Here is a 17,177-nt window from a genome sequence, read left to right on the forward strand (position 1 = left end):
AAGATGAAATATTTTGGATGAAGTAAATGAGTGAAGAGTGAGTATATTTATAGATGAAAATACTGTTCATAGCCGTTTGAGAAAGGTAAAAATGTTGAAAATTTTCTTTGTGACCGTTGGGATTAAATTGTATGAACGAAAATCAATCTGAAAATATTGCAATAATCAGTCAATCAAATTCCGTAAATTTCATAATATTTTATATAGGTGACCAAACATTTATATAATAACCATAATATAATAAACAAATAAATATCAATCGTATTATGGTGATAGAAAAATTATAACATTAAATAAATTATGCAGCCAGCACAGCCAAGCCTATTATTATAGTGTATATAACAATCAAAGTTTATTAACGAGGCGACATACCGCCCACATTAATATAGGTAAATGATAATTATTAAAACAATTACTACAAAACAATAAATAGTAATATAGGCGGTATACCGGCCATTATAGTAGGGTATATATGATACATATAAATTTTACCGAATCGCAGAGTGATCGTGCTGATAACATGTTATAAAATAACTTACAATTTTATAGCATTGAAACATTTAAATAAGGGAGAAATTTTATACCGGCAGAAAGGAGCTAACAATGATATATGATAAATATACGATAGAGAGAGTTTATTATAAAGAAGGAGAAGAGAGATGAGTTGCAAGTTACAAATGATCGAAATCGATCGTTTATATAGAAGTAAAAAGTAGAATTTACTATGTGTGCACAGTGACGGTGGGCTCCACATGATTTACATTCACGTAACTTTTGTCAAATTTGGTGTGTATAATGTTGACGTTATATTTCCTCACATTTATAACACAATGTTCTTCTTTTTCTCACTAGTGCTCTTTGCTATGTTGTTGTTCATTGTGGTTGCATTCAGTATAAGAATCTGAGGTTGAATCTTCTTTTTTCTTTGTTGTTGCAGGCTGCAACTGAGAGTAGATAAAGTCACAAAACTAGAATATAGTGAATTCATAAACAGAGTTATAAAAAACTCAACCTTTTGAGATTATTTTACATCAGATTTATTTTCAGATTTTTCAATGTTGTCTAAAATTTCAAAACTTTATTACTCAATTCAATGTTGAATATTTCTATCTCATTTTGATGTTATTTGATATTAAAATTGGGCTTACATTGAGTTTAACAGATTTGGGTTAACATTAAAATTTACTTATAAATGGGCGGGCTTGGGTTGTCCAACTGGGTGATGAGTGAAATTGGGTTTGTGTGTTATTGGGTGTGGGCTAAATATGGGTGTGAGTGTCTTTGAGTCCAGGAAAAATAAATGCCTATTTGGGTGCGGTCCAACCCAACTAACAGCCCTAACTGGTGGTGAGAGAGCAGAGGTAAAACAATCCTTCTTAGCATTCACATCCTGTTGACCTCTGTGTATTGCTGGTTCCCACATATATTGTGTCCGGCAGGTATCTAAAATCAAGCATCAAACCAAAAACACCACAAGTTTTAAGACAGAATCTCTATTACATCAACCGCAAAGAGAATGTGTGATAAAATATATAAACTTACATTTCTTCCTCTTCGCCACTCTTCATTGAATCCTTGGTGATACAGATGAAAGTGTATTATACATTGGTGCCTTCTTTGGCAGAGGTTTCATAGTATGGAATGTTTCCTTTTGAAGCACACCAAGCTCGAGCTTCCTTCTCTAAAACTACTCGACTGTTTCCACCATCCACATTGATTTTATTACCGATGACAATGAAGGGAAAGTTCTCTGGATCCGACGGACTTGCCTGCAAATCAGAGTAACAAGACTTGAATAAAGACATCTGGAGCATGTGGGAAGATAGCATGAATACACACACATACCTGGATCAGAAACTCTTCCCTCCAATTATTGAGATATTCAAATGATTTAGCGGAATTGACATCATAGACAAGCACACAGAAAACAGCACCACGATAAAAAGCTACACCAAGGCTTTGGAATCTATAAAAAAAGAAGAAGCAAGACCTTAGCTCTTATGGTCAAACAAAGAGAGCAGTACATAGAGTACTTGGGGATCAATTCTTAATCTAGAACAGAGTATGTTACTAAACATTAGAGAATAACATGTAAACTATCTTTATGGTAGAACCCTATGTCTATTCATGCATGCCAAAAGAAAACCTTCTTGTAATTACATTAGGAAACATTATAAAAAATTTCTAACTTGGAATAAATGCACAACTATCCCACCACAGAACTAAAGTTTCCATTGGTACAAGATGAAGCAGCAGAGATTATCAGTCTGAAGCTGCTCAACTTTGTTTCTAATTTTACCTCTGCAACTTGGGAGTCATACTCAATCGAGTCCAAGAAGAATCAAAAGAAAGAAAGTAGTTGACTTGGTACAACACAAACCTGTAAAGTGAAGAGGCGGTCTTCATACTGTAATTCCTTAGTCAAGAAATCGGCTCCAATGGTGGCTGAACTTCTTGTTAACATATCTCAAAGGCGTTGACGTTAAAGCCAAACAAGAGCACATACTAATTAATAGAGACCAAAAATGTAATCTTTCCATTTCTAGAAAACCATAATTAACAGAGAGTTTAGGATACTGATTCATCAAAATTACAAGTCCGGTGGATTCAATTGCTGATTACTGAGTGAAGATCTTTTCATAAATAATTTTTCACATTCTTCGAATATGGTACAAAGAGTCAAGTCAGTATTCAAATATATTCTTTTGCAAGAAGACAAACTACTTAGAGAAACCACCAAGTGAAAATAAAACATGACCTTAACTAGCAGCAGTATCATCACTTAAAGAAACTAAGTCTCCTCTAAGAGCCTACAAGAAGAAGATAACAAACAACATCTGATTCATAACTTCCCATTTACAAACGAATTCAATTCCAATAACATTTTTTTAAATCACGAAGAAGCGACACCGAACAGAACGAATCTAATCACTAAATCACCATGAAGAAGCAGATACATACATAGATACATATAAATAGAGAAACAAAGAAAAAAACAGACCCGCTATCACCGAGGATGATGACCTTGAGGAGAGTTCTTCTACGAGTAGTAATCATCCTTTTCTTTTTTTTTATGAAACTTTAACTTGGTACTGTTGTTGACATGTCTTCGATAAAATGAGAATAATAAAGAAAAATTGTTTTTAGGCCAAACATAAACTAATTTCACATATTTTATGTTTCATTAGGTTAATTATTTTCAAAATGGCAATAATTCCCTTAAATTCAATTATAAATTCGAAATTACAATTAACAAACCAATAGTAAATATTAAAATATAATAAATAATTAAAGTAATTAAAATAAAAGAAAACATTAAAAAATCTCAAAAAGAAAATAAATCTAAACCTACACTTTATGTCCAACAATTTTTTTCTTTTTTTTTTCTTTTGAAAAATTGATTTTTTCATATATGGAAACAAAATATTTCCAAATATTTTCTTTCCATATTTTGCAGAACTGATTATTCTTATTCGTAAAATACAGTAAATCTGTAGAACTTAGTTCCTACAGGTTTTTAGATTTATAGTAATGTATAGATTTTGATTTCTACATGTATTAGATTTACAGTAAATATGTAGAACTCGTATTCTACAAGTTTTTATATTTATAATAATGTGTAGATTTAGACTTTTACAGGTTTTAGATTTATAGTAATATGTAGATTCTGATTTCTATAGATTTTAGAGCGATAGGTTAAGTGCGGAATGTGTATTCTAAATATTTTTAGAGTACTATTATTTACGTACATCACGTATTCTAAACATAGTAGATTCAATGAAGAAAGTGGATTTTATTTTCTACTTAGTAGAATGCCAATTCTACTTTATGTAGAATATAATTTGAAATTACGATTTAAACAATTTTAGAACTGAAAAAATACCACAAGTTCATGTATTTCATCAGTAGTTACTATTTTCCATTTTTTAGATTGTAAAACTATTTATTTATTTATTTTCAAAAATAATAAAGGGCATTAGAGGCAAACGTGGTAAAAATAATAATTAGCCTAATGGGACATAATTACAATTTTTTGGGCCTAAAAAAATAATTTTCCTTAAAAATAATAACGAAAATTAAGAAAGAATAGCCAAAAAAATTCCATCAACTTGGGCAAAAAGTTGAAATAAATTTTTAACTTTTGTTAAAACCAGTTTAATCTTCAATTTTTTAAAATTGTATATATTAAATATCAACTTTAGTTAGCCATGCCGTTTTAGATACCTGAAAAATTAATGTTAAATCGATTTAATAATTGAGGTTTTGTGTATCTAAAATAGCTTGATCAACAGAAGTTGAAGTTTAAGATTGGCTAATTGTTAAAGTTGATGATTAAAATGGCTTAAACTAAAGTTCATGTTTTTTATTTCGTTTTGAAAAATCTAATTGTTTTTTACTTAGTTATTTATTTAATAAAACCACTAAGTTAAGTTATTTGTATTTTCTCTCTTTCAGTTCACCTTTAGATTCTTTTTATAATAAATTAAGAACAAATTTATAGTGAAATGATCTAAAAAACCGATTGCATCTATATTATCTAAGACTAAACTTGTAGCTGCAAAACAAAAGGTAAAGTTAATTCAAATCTAAATTCAAGACTTTCACTGATGTATGTAGAGAACTCTAACAACATCCAACAAGATGGACTTTCTCGGACCAAAATTCTTGGTATATATGCATTGGCCGTCTTGGTAACATACGAGTCACTAATTAGATCCAACATATTTATTTATAATAAGAGAGTTCTATGTCCTTTAAGTTTGTTTTACATGAGACACCCACAAACTTTAAAACTAGTGTGTTTTAGTTAATATTTGTTACATGAGACACACCCACACACTTGTTGTAGTTAAGGATCCAAGATCCTATTTTGAAAGAATAATTAAGTAAAACACAATTAGACTTTTCCTGCTCAAAAGATAAAGTTAAAATTCATATATTTTAAAACGAAACAATAACAGAATTTTTTTAATTTGAGCCATTTTAATTTTAACTTTATAAAATTATTTTAAGCCTCATTTTTTGTTGTTGATCAAGCCGTTATAGATACCTCAAAATTCAATGTTTAATCGATTTAACAATTGCCTTTTGTGTATCTGAAACATTTTGATCAATAAAAATTGAGGTCAAAAATGAATTTTTTTCAAAAGTTGGAGATTAAAATGGTTTAAACGGAATTTGAAAGTTATTTTGGGCTTTTTTTTAATTTGAAAGTTATTTTGGTTTTTTTTTTGGTGTAATTTGAAGGTTTTTTGGCCGTTTTCACCAAAAAGAAATAAAAAAAAAATTGTTGTTTTTAGTTATCTAGTTCTTAGAGAAACACCATCCATCAGAAAGTTATTTTCTTCTTTTATTCTATCAAAAGTTCATTTATACTGATTAAGAAAATGATAGAAGATCATTGTACAAATGTTTAAATAACCATGATGATGGATAAATTGATTTGAAATACCTAATTTAGCTAAAAATGTGATTTTTCCTTGTTATTTTTTCTAGAGTGTGATTGGTAAGTGTTGAAGTAAATGAGAAGAAATTAAAGTAGAGGGAATGAGTGGAAAATTTATAGTGTAAACAAACCAAAGAAAATAATAATTAATTGAAACCAACACAACTTTTTTACTCTAAAAAACAATATTTTACAGTTCAATCACTAAAAAAAACACTGTTTAACATCATTTATTTTCTATTTTGGCATTACTTATAAATGATGTAAAAATGTTTTGCATCACTTAAAAAATGACTCTGAAAGTGGTGATGCAAATAATTTTACATCATTTTATTAATAATTGATGCAAAAAAAATTCACATCAGTTACTATAGATGATTTTAATATGTACCAATTGTAAAAAGATGATATTAACAGTTAACATCAATTGATGTTTATATTAGCATCAGTTACAATAATTGATTTTAATTAATTATATTATTGATTAATAAATAAATTTAAATTGAGACGAATTTAAAAAAAAAATTAATCGTTATATTATTTATAATAATAAATTTTACGTTTATACAGTATTTTGATAAGAAAAAAAGATAAATAATTTTTTATTAAAAATTTATTTTTCAGTGACAATACAATCTAACAAAAAATTAAAGAAAAAATAAAGAAGCAGGAGGATAAATTTATAGAGAAAAAAGAAATGTATAAATAGATAAACAGAATTGGCCATAGAAATTTCTTAAGTCCATATTCTTCTTCTTTCTTTTCTTTTTGTTCTTTGTATCTATATTTCAATCTTCGTTGGTGGCGTGAAGACTTCTACTCTTTCTCCATTTTTCAAATCAATGTTGTATCGACTTTTACCTCTGGTCATTCCCAAAGATCTGTAAGCTATAAACAGAAGACCTATAAACTTGTAATTTTCTCAAAACGTGAGAAATTGAATAAGTGAAGAAGGAAGAAAATAATACTTTCATAAATTAACTTTCATATCCTTCCTAAGAAAAAAAAAACAAATTGCCATCATAATGACTTATATAAGTGCTTGATTCTTTTTGAGAATTTGTTTTGAGTCGAATAACTTAGAACCATAAATTTAAAACTGATAAAAAAAATCTAAGAAGTTGAAACAGTAAGAGGATTTATTTTTGGGAAGAAACCTCCTCTCCCAGGATTCGTTTTGGGAAGTAAGGGAGGATGGGAAAGGATCTTGGATCTGGAGGAAGCTTCTCAAGTTGAGAGAGTTGGCTTATCAATTCATCCGGTTTGAGATTAACGATGGTCACACTGCATTTTTTTGGCATGATGACTGGTTGCAGATGGGGAGACTCATGGATATCACGGGTGATGTGGGTACGTACTACCTTGGGGTTGCGAGAACCGCTCGAGTTAGTGAAGCAGTTCTGGGTTAGCAATGGAACATCAGAGGTCACAGGAGTAGGCATTACCATGCACTTCATGACTGTATCCAGAATGAAAGGGTACCACTTGATGAACATGGTAGAGACGTGGTGCTTTGGAAGCATGATGAGAACACATATAAACCGCACTTCTCTTCTAGTAGAACTTGGGAACAAGTACGGGTGAAGAAGAATAAGGTGGTCTTGAGCAAGAGTGTTTGGTTTTCACAGGGCGTTCCTAGATACTCTTTTATTGTTTGGCTGGCAATAAAGGATCAACTATCAACTGGAGTGCGTATGAGGGCGTGGGGCATACAGCAAGGTTGCTTGATGTGTGGAGAAAGGGATGAGTCGAGGGACCATATCTTTTTTGCTTGTCCCTTTACTTTCACTGTCTGGAATAGACTTGCAGGACGGCTGTGTGGGCGATGGATCAATCCCGACTGGAGTCTTACTCTGCAATTTGTTACCAGAAACACTCTTAGCAGCTTGGACAAGATACTAGTCCAAATGCTGTTTCAGACATGCATCTATTACATGTGGAAGGAGAGGAATGATCGTAGACATCAGAAAGGTTATCACAGTACAGAGCAAGCTATCCGAATCATCGACAAGGCCATACGGAACCGAATCAGTTCTCTTCGATACAAACCTGATCATAAGCTAGCCGGGTTGATGCAGCGTTGGTTTGAGGTTTTTGATAACACATAGGTCTTTACGAGCATTTTCTTTGTATAGATCATAGCTTATAGTTTTCTCACCCAATGTAAATGCATATTCTTTACTTGATCAATAAATTTCACATTTCATCAAAAAAAAAAACAGTAAGAGGAAGAGGAAGATGAAGATATTAGTTATTGACAAAGAACAACATGCATTGTTTTACTGAGGTAGCAAAAAGAAGTAGTTAAAACACAAAAAATATTCCTTACGAGATTGTGATCTATTTCTTTTGTTGTTTATCTATTTTTTTAACGATATTGGTTCAAGTAATTATGATAATGGTTCCTTCTGGGATATACATAATTAATTGCATTGTTTTATTGATGTAAATTATCTTTACATTAACTCAAATGTTTTAACTGATGTAAATTAAAATTAAAATAACATCATTTTATTAAACTGATGTCACAGATAAATATATTAATATAGTTTAAGTTAGCATCAATTTTTTATTGAAGTAAACTATGTATCATTTTAATAAATGACAACTATGTATCATTTTAATAAATGATATCGACAAAAAACAATGAATATATCATTTATTTTTGAATTAAATTAATGAATATGTCATTTATTTAACTGATATAATTATTTATCAGAGTATCATTTTTAGTAAAGTGATACAAAATACAAAAAAAAAATATATCATGCAAAATAAATTAAAAATAATATCACTTATTATAAATGATGCTAATTTATATTTATTTGTCTCATTTATAAATAAGTGATTTGAAATAGAATCACTTAATTATGTGATACAGTTTAACTGATTCAATTTATTTCTTTTTTTGTAGTGAATTGTTTTCCACTTGATTGACACAACAAAAGCTGAAATGAGAGTACATGTTTTTTTCACTCAAAATATATTTTGATATCAAATTACACTCCTAGTGTATCTAAATAAATAATGAAAAATTTTGATTCCATACATAGATATCCTAATAAAATATTTTCAATGCAAACATTTATTAGTTTTCTGTAATGATATCTACGAATAACACTTTAAAATCTCTTACAAAGTGATTGAATGTAAATCCATTTTCTATTGTTTTGCATATTTGATTAGTAGAAAGCGCCTCCACAACCGTCGTCACATTGCCAATCGATGATATTCCCCAAAGTAAAGTGTTTTTGTTTTGATCTCTTGCAATCGAACATGTATTTTCTTGAATCTGATTCTTTTAAATATGAATAAAATTTAAATTTAACAAGCCCATTATTTGGTTGTGCCCATTTATATTTTTTGTCTTCATTGTCAGGTGAACTTCAAGTGACTGGTTCTCCCTCGTACTGTAATTCACTTGTAGGCTTGGTTGTATCGTTGATCCATTTTTGTACCTCAATATGTGCTTCCATAATAACGTTTTGGTAGATGATGTTATTTTGAAACATTAGGTTACATCTTGACTTCCATATTCTCCACATGATCCAAAAGGAAGCAAACTTTCAGATTGGATAGCCCTTGTATGTTTTGGACATTGATGATTGAAATAGTATGATCGCCACATAATGTGATGGTAATGTTTCTATGTACTTTCAGACATTCTCCAGATCATTTATGAGATCAGACATGAAAAAAAGTATGTGATATAATTTCTGGTATCGAGCAACATCTCCGAAACATATCCGTAAAATTACCCGTTGTACTTAATCTAGCTGTTGTCCCAAATTCTTGATAGGATCCTCCATATGAAATATTTTATTTTTGGCATGGTCTAGAGCTTCCATAATATTGATTTTAGTCCATTATCACCATATGGTGTATTAATGTTTGTTATCATGGATTTGATGTTTTATCTTTTGTCCAATAACTACTTTCTCCACACGTTGTATAGTTACAGATAACTCAATCCTTTTTATCTTTGATTGTAACTAGATTAATATGATTATTTTACTATATTCCTCATAAAATAACTTGTCTATAAGATTGGTATTCCATTGTTGGCTACTACTTGTGGAGGTAATCAAGTTCTAACTAATAGATCATTGACTATTTGATGGCATATAGCTGATCGGGGGGATTGCTTTCTATCCAATTGTCTTTATAGTCTTTTGTTGTTTCTCCATCACCAATTATGGTGCATAATCCTTTCTTAAGATGATGAAACCAGTAACAATGTAACTTCATTCATACGGTTGATTTGTGAGTTCAATATAATTGTGTCTTTGTTATATCAATCTTTCATTGGTCGTGCAAATAAAGAGTTCATGTGTTTGTGAAGTCCTAATACTTGATTAGCCAAAAGAGAATCATTAAAACTTTATGAATCCTTAAAACCTAAATCTTCTTCCTTCAGGGTCTGAATGGTAACATGTTAGGTGTTGTACTGTTATAATAGTAATAAAAGCGTATAATTACATCTATAAATGTAGAGATTTTTGTTAATATTAACCGCAGCGTGGTGCGGTTCAAAGTGTTACCATTTCAAAGCCTTAGAATATTGCAGTTTGTTTTCATGCAATCCATTATATAATTTTGTTATGATATCCGGGTTCGCACCAAAAAAAATGCATTAACATATATGTTATTTCATCCACTATTTTTTTTTTGTAATTTAAAGCAAGACACTGAAAAAACTGGCATTGAAACCCTCACTGATTTAGTAAGTGTCCGCTTTTCCAGTATATGACATAAACTTTGTGCTCCAGTTTGATCCTAGTTGACAAACCTTGTTTAAAATGTTTTCAAACATTTCTTTCTTTAATGTTCAAATTGTTTCAACAGCCCTATCTATTTATCATCTCGTCCATGATATCTATTCCATGATTTGGAATATTCAAAATGTCCTTAAGTTGTAGCTGTAGCACCATGTGTATTTGAGCCGATAGTGATTATGGATCTGGATGGATTAATTTTTGATCTGATGCAAGCTCATGTTCTTTGAGAATTTCTTCAGTTTCTCTGCTTTTCTTAGTATTTGCTTGACAAAAAAAAGAGAATCATCTGCAAAGAGGAGTCATGAGATAGGAGAGAATCCATAACCATTTAATTTCCTTTTTCAGACCAAATGTTATCTGCAATTAGATTAATCAAAACATTTGCACTTATTATATGGAGGTACAAAGATAAGGGGTAACCTGTCAGAGACCCTTTGTAGCCTTATACCTTCTTGTACATTTCCATATATAATAACTCGATATTCTATAGACTTCACAGTTTTCATAATCTATTTGTTCAAATGTCCATTGAGACTGAAGGCTCTTAATGTTAATTCTAAAAAATCTCATTCTTTCGTGATGCATGTCTTTATTACCATTTCATTATGTGAAACTCGTTTCTTTGATTTTAACGAGTGCATTAGGTCAAGCACAATTAGGATGTTATGAAGGCACTTTGAGATTCAGATATTCTCTTATTAATTGTGGAAGTGACTTAAATCTCTGTGTACCATTAAAAGATCACATTCGTTTAGTACAATATGCCTTTTGGATTATGAAAAGTATCTTTAGTAAAATAAAAATGTTTTCCTATAGAAAAAGAGGCTAGTATAAATACGGGTTAAATGATTGAAATTATAATTTTCACACAATCAATATAGATATTCTAAATGGGTATTTTTCTCAATCATACTTTTTCTCTTACTTTCGTCGAAGTTAATTTCTCTTATGTGCACAACAATTTTCTCAAGAAAAACTTTTATCTTCTTTACTAATTTTTTGAAACATTTTGTAAATCATATTGCACAAACCGGTGGACCTATAATCATATAATGTTGCTGGCTTAGCTATTTTAGGATCATACAAATTTTTTTATGGTTGGTTCCATTTTTCATATATGATGTATCAAGTGTTTTAGCTTCACAGATCACATCTTTTCAAATAATATTCCTACCTAACTAATACAAATGAGTTGTTAAGGCATCAGGTCCCATATATGTATCCTCACATATATATTTCATGATTGTCTCTGCTATTTTTGTTGCATTCACCATTTTTCATTAATTTGGCATTTATTTCTCTTTAACGAACGGTTTGAACAAGTTCTAAATTGATATTTCACAGTTAAAGAAAAAATAAAAAAATAATAATAACTTTTATCTTATTTTTTGTTATTATAAAATTTGCCATTCTGATTTTAATTAAAATCAGGACGTCCAAGATAATTATTTTGGTTGTGCTATTTTGGGCTTTTAAAAGCTATGGCAAGATTGTACCATGGTTTGTTATGGGCAATGCAAGAATCACTTAATCTATCAAACATGGAATATTAAAATTCAAAGAGAGCACTAGAAACATTATGACTCTAAAACTTTTACTCAGAGTAACAATTATATTTGACAAAGAAATAAGATTTTTTATCAAATTAATATTTTAAATAAAATTACTTCTAGTAGTCTGACCTTTATATTTTTTTACCTTTTTCATAAGAATGCAACTTTGACTGTTCCGAGGATCATGGTTGTTTATAGAGAAGTTATCCATAAGAAAAAAATCCAGTTTGTAACTTTTTTAGCAGTATAAGTAATCTAGCCACACAATGATGGTCTAATAACATGTGAGTTTTAGATTGATAAGCAATTTTTCAAAGGCCCTTAACAATACTCGATCGTGTGGCCACACAAATATGTGCTTCTTAATTACAATTCATTTGAATACCGGAAAGAAGGTATATATGTGGATTACATTTTTCTTTGGAAATTAATTTGAGCCCCCTCAATAACTTCGGGATACTCTAGATTAAAAAGTATGTAATCGTTTACATTCGTACAAATCTTCTACTATATAACAATTCTATATAAGAAAATGTTATTTATTTATATTATTCAAAAACTGAAATGCTATTATTGTACATTAAGAGAAAGAAAAAAATACATTCAACCATACTTTATACAGAAAGATATCATCAATTGTCAACCTCACAATTTTAATTTAATTTAGTAAAATTGTAATATATATATATATACAATAATATATGAGGTGTTTTTATTTTTGCTTCAGAAGTCAGAAAAGATTTAGGATTTTCCATAAAAGAAAGAATTATAAAAAGGAAATTATTCAAAAAAATGTTGGAATACAGGGTTTGGAGATGAATGATGAATCATCCGTGATGATCCAAGGGTCATGATCTATCAGTTAAACGAAGCCTTGATACTCTTTCTATCAGAAGGTATATTACTTTCAATCTCATTAACAAGAGATATGACCGAGGAAGTATATTATAGAAAAAAAAGATTGCACATCTTGACCAATTTGACTGGAAAATCATCTATTTAAACTTAGTATACAACAAAGATCATTTCACCACCACCATAAAAAATCTAAGAAATATCATGGCTTATTCTTCTTCTCTTTTTCCTTCTCCATTTTTCTCAACTGATTCTTCTTTGTTTGAAGTGGAGGTAACTCGAGACGAGTTCCATTCTTTCCACAAAATCGACAGAGACTTGTTCACTCGCCTCGTCTTTGTTCTAAAACGAGACATGAACCAATCGTCTCAAGTGATTGCGTTTCTCCTCGTGGTCGAGCAACTTGGCTTCGCACGCAACTTGGTCGCGTGTCTTGTCTCATCACAAGACATGTTAATCGATGCGGTGGCCAACGAAGTCGGTGTGTGTCTAAGTATCTTATACAACCAAAACTACTCAAGCTTCGTCCTCCTTAACCACAACAACAATGATGAGGTGGTTATTCCTTTTCTCAAAGGTGTAACTAATAGTAATCTCACTCTCAGTTACATCATTCAGTACCGCGACACTATTCTCGTTAGAGTGACAAAAAATTTGAACGATGTCTGCAACCGAGCTTTCGACGATATATACGAGAAGGGCTACAAGGAGCAACGGCTGGCGTTAGAGAGGGCAAAAGTCATTGAGGAGATGAAGAAGATCCGGTTGGGTGCTCCACAACAAACCCCTACTAGGTTTAGTGTTCAACACCAAACCCCTAGCTGGAGGAATGTTCAACAACAGATCCCTCGTAGGTCGAATGTTCAACAACGAACCTCTATTAGGTCGAGTGTTCGACGATCAACCCCTCTAAATGTGAGTGCTCCACAAGAATGGGTTCCTTCTCCAGCTGTTGAAGAAAAAGCAAAGGCGGCCGTGACGGAGACAAAGGGGGCGGACAACAAGGAGGACGAGGAAGAGGTGACGCCGGCGGATGATAGGACGGTGTTTCTGACGTTTTCCAAAGGATATCCAATTTCTGAATCGGAGGTTAGAGTTCACTTCACGAGGAAGTTTGGAGAAGTGATAGAATCCATAGTGATGCAAGAAGTGCAAGAGAATGAGCAGCCCTTGTTTGCGAGGATGGTGTTGAAGATGGAATATGCGTCCAAGATTGAAGAGATCGTGACTCCAATGAACAAAAACAAGTTCACTATTGATGGAAAACATGTTTGTGTTCGCAAGTTCTTTCCTGACCCCTCCTCCTCGCATGTTTGACCGTCTTCTGGAGTTTTATAAGTTGTGTTTTGCTTCTGAATAAAAAATGGTGTTTGTTCTTTATTACTACATTGTAATTCTTTAGTGGCAAGATGGATTACCTATTTATAATATATCTTTTGTTTTAAATGTCATTTTTTTCTATTAGATAATACAATTTTAAAACCTGAAGTGCCGCACCCAAGGAGCAAAAGACTTTTTTTTCCTCGGTTGTAAAAATTCAGAATAAATAGTTAAATTAAATTACTGATATAGTGATATAGAATTAGAATATTAGTAATTAAATTAGAATCTTAACATTAATGACATTTATAAATTTGATAAAAAATATCACAATATCAGATTTTTCAATTTTACAAAATAAAACTTTTCTTGGACCAAAGTTTAAAATTAATTACGATAAAATTATATGTAAGGTAACAAACGCCTCTCATAAAATTATCATTATCAAACAAAATTTAGGTTGTACCTATTTCGTAGTACGATACTGTTTTTTTTTATGAAAATAAATTTCAACATGTAGAAAAAAGAGATACGGACTAACATGAATAGACAACAAAAACAAACAAACAAATAGTAGCCATTGGAATTATTTTGCAAGGAATTTATTCATTATTACTGGAAAGTGTCGGATTTTGAAATGTAAAATGCATCATATAATTTGGCGTATGTAGTTCGTACAGAAGAATAATAAATCCAAGCTTGATCAGACGGGTACCAAATATGGTATTCACGATCAAAGCTTGATCTTAAGATTCATACAAGAAAAGAATAAACCAAAGCTATTAGATGGTACTACGAAGACAATACTACTTCTGTAGGCAAAAATATCGATGAACTCTAGTTAAATCCCACCATTATGTCTTTTTGCAAAGATAAAAGCATGAGTTCTGTATTGTGTTTACCCAAGAATTTTGATGAATCATATAACTCTGTTCTTGTATTTCAACATGTACAAACCAATTAACCCTAATTAAAACCCCTTACCAATCCTTTAGTTTCAGCTATGACAATTTGACTTTTGATACAGTAGGCATACAGTAGGCTACAGATGTTCGGTACAACTTGTAATAGTGTTTAAAACATGGTTGTGAAATCTTTCCAGAGTGCTCTTCTGCTGCATCTGTGGAGTTGACAGAGACAAGAGCCAATGCGACAATACAAGAAAGAATTACCGCAATCGGTGGATATGTGGAAATAATGGAGAAAGGAGTCTTCGGGTTGAAGAGTGGAGGTAGAAGCGTGGGAAGTCCAATGCTGCAACTAATTGCTATTATTTATGGAGAACATGCGGTGAAAGGAAAGCTCTAGAAGCATATATGGAGGATAAACCTTCAATTCATCCTCTTAAAGGCAAGAAATATGCTCGTCTTCTACATACCATTCTCAATCAACCAGTGCTCATGGTATTGTTGTTACTCTCAAACACACCACATGAGTAATGATGATATTGCTTGGAATTGTCAAAAGTTAGAAATACCTCTGATAATTCTACATCTGAAGGATATTAGGAGAGTTCAAAATTCTGATGTTATGCTTCTCATATAAATCATGAATGTAGATAAGTGTGTATATAAGGTAGAAAAAGAACTAAGTTTGACAAAAAAAAAAAAAGAACTAAAAAGAACTAAAAATATTCTCACTCTGTTGTAGTATCTGCTAAGGAGGGGAAGTGGTGGACTAGCCATCTATATAAATGATGAGGTCAAGATTCATTTTGGAAAATCCTTCTTTCTATTGTTCAAACATATATGTAAAAGATGGCAGAAATACTTTTTGACATGTATGTTGAATTATCGTCAGGCTCATTGGCGAAAACTTATATATTTGCTGCTACTCGAGTTTATCAGCAAAACCTCAACTAATATTTCAGGACTTCAATGATATTAAAGGCAATTATGAGAAGGAGTTAAGAGTTATCAGGTCATAAGCCTCATTTTCCTTATTTAATCATATGTTGTTGTTATCCGGGCTTCATGATTCAAAACAATATAGGGAAGATTTACTTGTATTGGTAATAAATATAAGTTTAAAATTAAATCTCAGATTTATAAAGCAGTGGCTAATTAGGACTGCATTGATATGTAATCATCTGCTTGTATTTATCAACCATCCTGGATTGGTTCTGATAATAGGCCATTATTTATTAGTACTTATTCATTTAAATATAGTGAAGAAAAATGTTTAGATATAATAATAGATAGATGCTGCAACACGAGGTAAAACAAGTGATATATGATGTTTGAAGTCAAGAATGTATTAATCTACATCTAATAATATATATCATGGTTTTATGGAATTTGTCCATGTTATAAGTCCTTATTTAGATTCTTTATATGATTTTCGAGTTGGTTTTAGAACTTTTGCAGGTTCAGGTACGATTTGGTGCATTTTGGAGATTCAAGAGATATTTGGATCATGAAGAGAACTGAAGCTGAAAAGTTAAAGTCGGAGTCGATCTGTCACTATGGTGTTGATCAACACTCAGTTTGGTATCGGTCGGCACCCGTCTCAAGTTAACAAACTGACATGTTTTAATGATGTTTCAAAAATTACACAAAACCCAAAAGTTTTCCTTATTTGAAGAGAAGATTCTAATCGTATTTTTACCTATATTATGTTTTCTTAAGCCACTTTTTAGGCGACCCCGAATTAAATTATAGAGTGATTTGAATAGAAAGATCAGCACTCATTCAAAGATTGATTTGAAACTTCAGAATTTCTATTTTATCTTAATACAATTTATCCAGACTCATTTATGCGTTCTTTGATCTTGTCTGACTAATCACCCTGTTATATTTAGAGATTTCTAAGATTTAGGATTAATTGCTAAGTTGATAGAATTACTACGGGTATCTATAAATTTCTTCGTAACTGATAGATATCACTCAAATTGCCCTAACGAGTGAATTACTCTCTCAAATAAAAGGTTCAGATGTAGTACTTAAGGATCAAATCCACAGAGACTCTAGGATTACACAGTAGATTTATAGTCTTCTAAATAAAGCTAGATTAATAGGTTATAAGCAGTAAATGAATTGGTGAGCAAGGCAATTGCTCGATTGGTTTGATTTAAGGTTGTTAACAATTGGGGAAATAGCTAGATTCATGTATCTTCTTAGGTATGACGAGTAAGCAACTTAATTTGGGGTTTTAGGGGTAGTATTAATTGTTCTCGAACTCAAACTTAGGTAATATCAAATAGATTTTCAATATCTAGATCTCAGA

At 31.1% G+C, this 17,177-nt stretch overlaps 1 protein-coding gene and 1 pseudogene across 2 annotated transcripts; one reads left to right on the forward strand and one right to left on the reverse strand.

Annotated features, from left to right (window-relative positions):
* Positions 1–848: 848 nt before the first annotated feature.
* On the reverse strand, positions 849–2,611 carry LOC103828195 (annotated as a pseudogene).
* Positions 1,374–15,576, forward strand: LOC103828253. Of its 2 annotated transcripts, none has more exons than XM_033274413.1 (2): positions 1,374–3,597; positions 3,640–15,576. In XM_033274413.1, the coding sequence occupies exon 2, from the start codon at positions 12,837–12,839 to the stop codon at positions 13,947–13,949; it is 1,113 nt and encodes a 370-aa protein (XP_033130304.1). In that variant the 5' UTR covers positions 1,374–3,597; positions 3,640–12,836; the 3' UTR covers positions 13,950–15,576. The 2 variants fall into 2 exon arrangements, with proteins under 2 accessions (XP_033130304.1, XP_033130305.1); XM_033274414.1 differs by having other exon boundaries at positions 1,374–3,555.
* The last annotated feature ends 1,601 nt before the right edge of the window (positions 15,577–17,177 follow it).

The sequence above is a fragment of the Brassica rapa genome, chromosome A07, assembly GCF_000309985.2.
Source record: "Brassica rapa cultivar Chiifu-401-42 chromosome A07, CAAS_Brap_v3.01, whole genome shotgun sequence".
Lineage (NCBI taxonomy): Eukaryota > Viridiplantae > Streptophyta > Magnoliopsida > Brassicales > Brassicaceae > Brassica > Brassica rapa.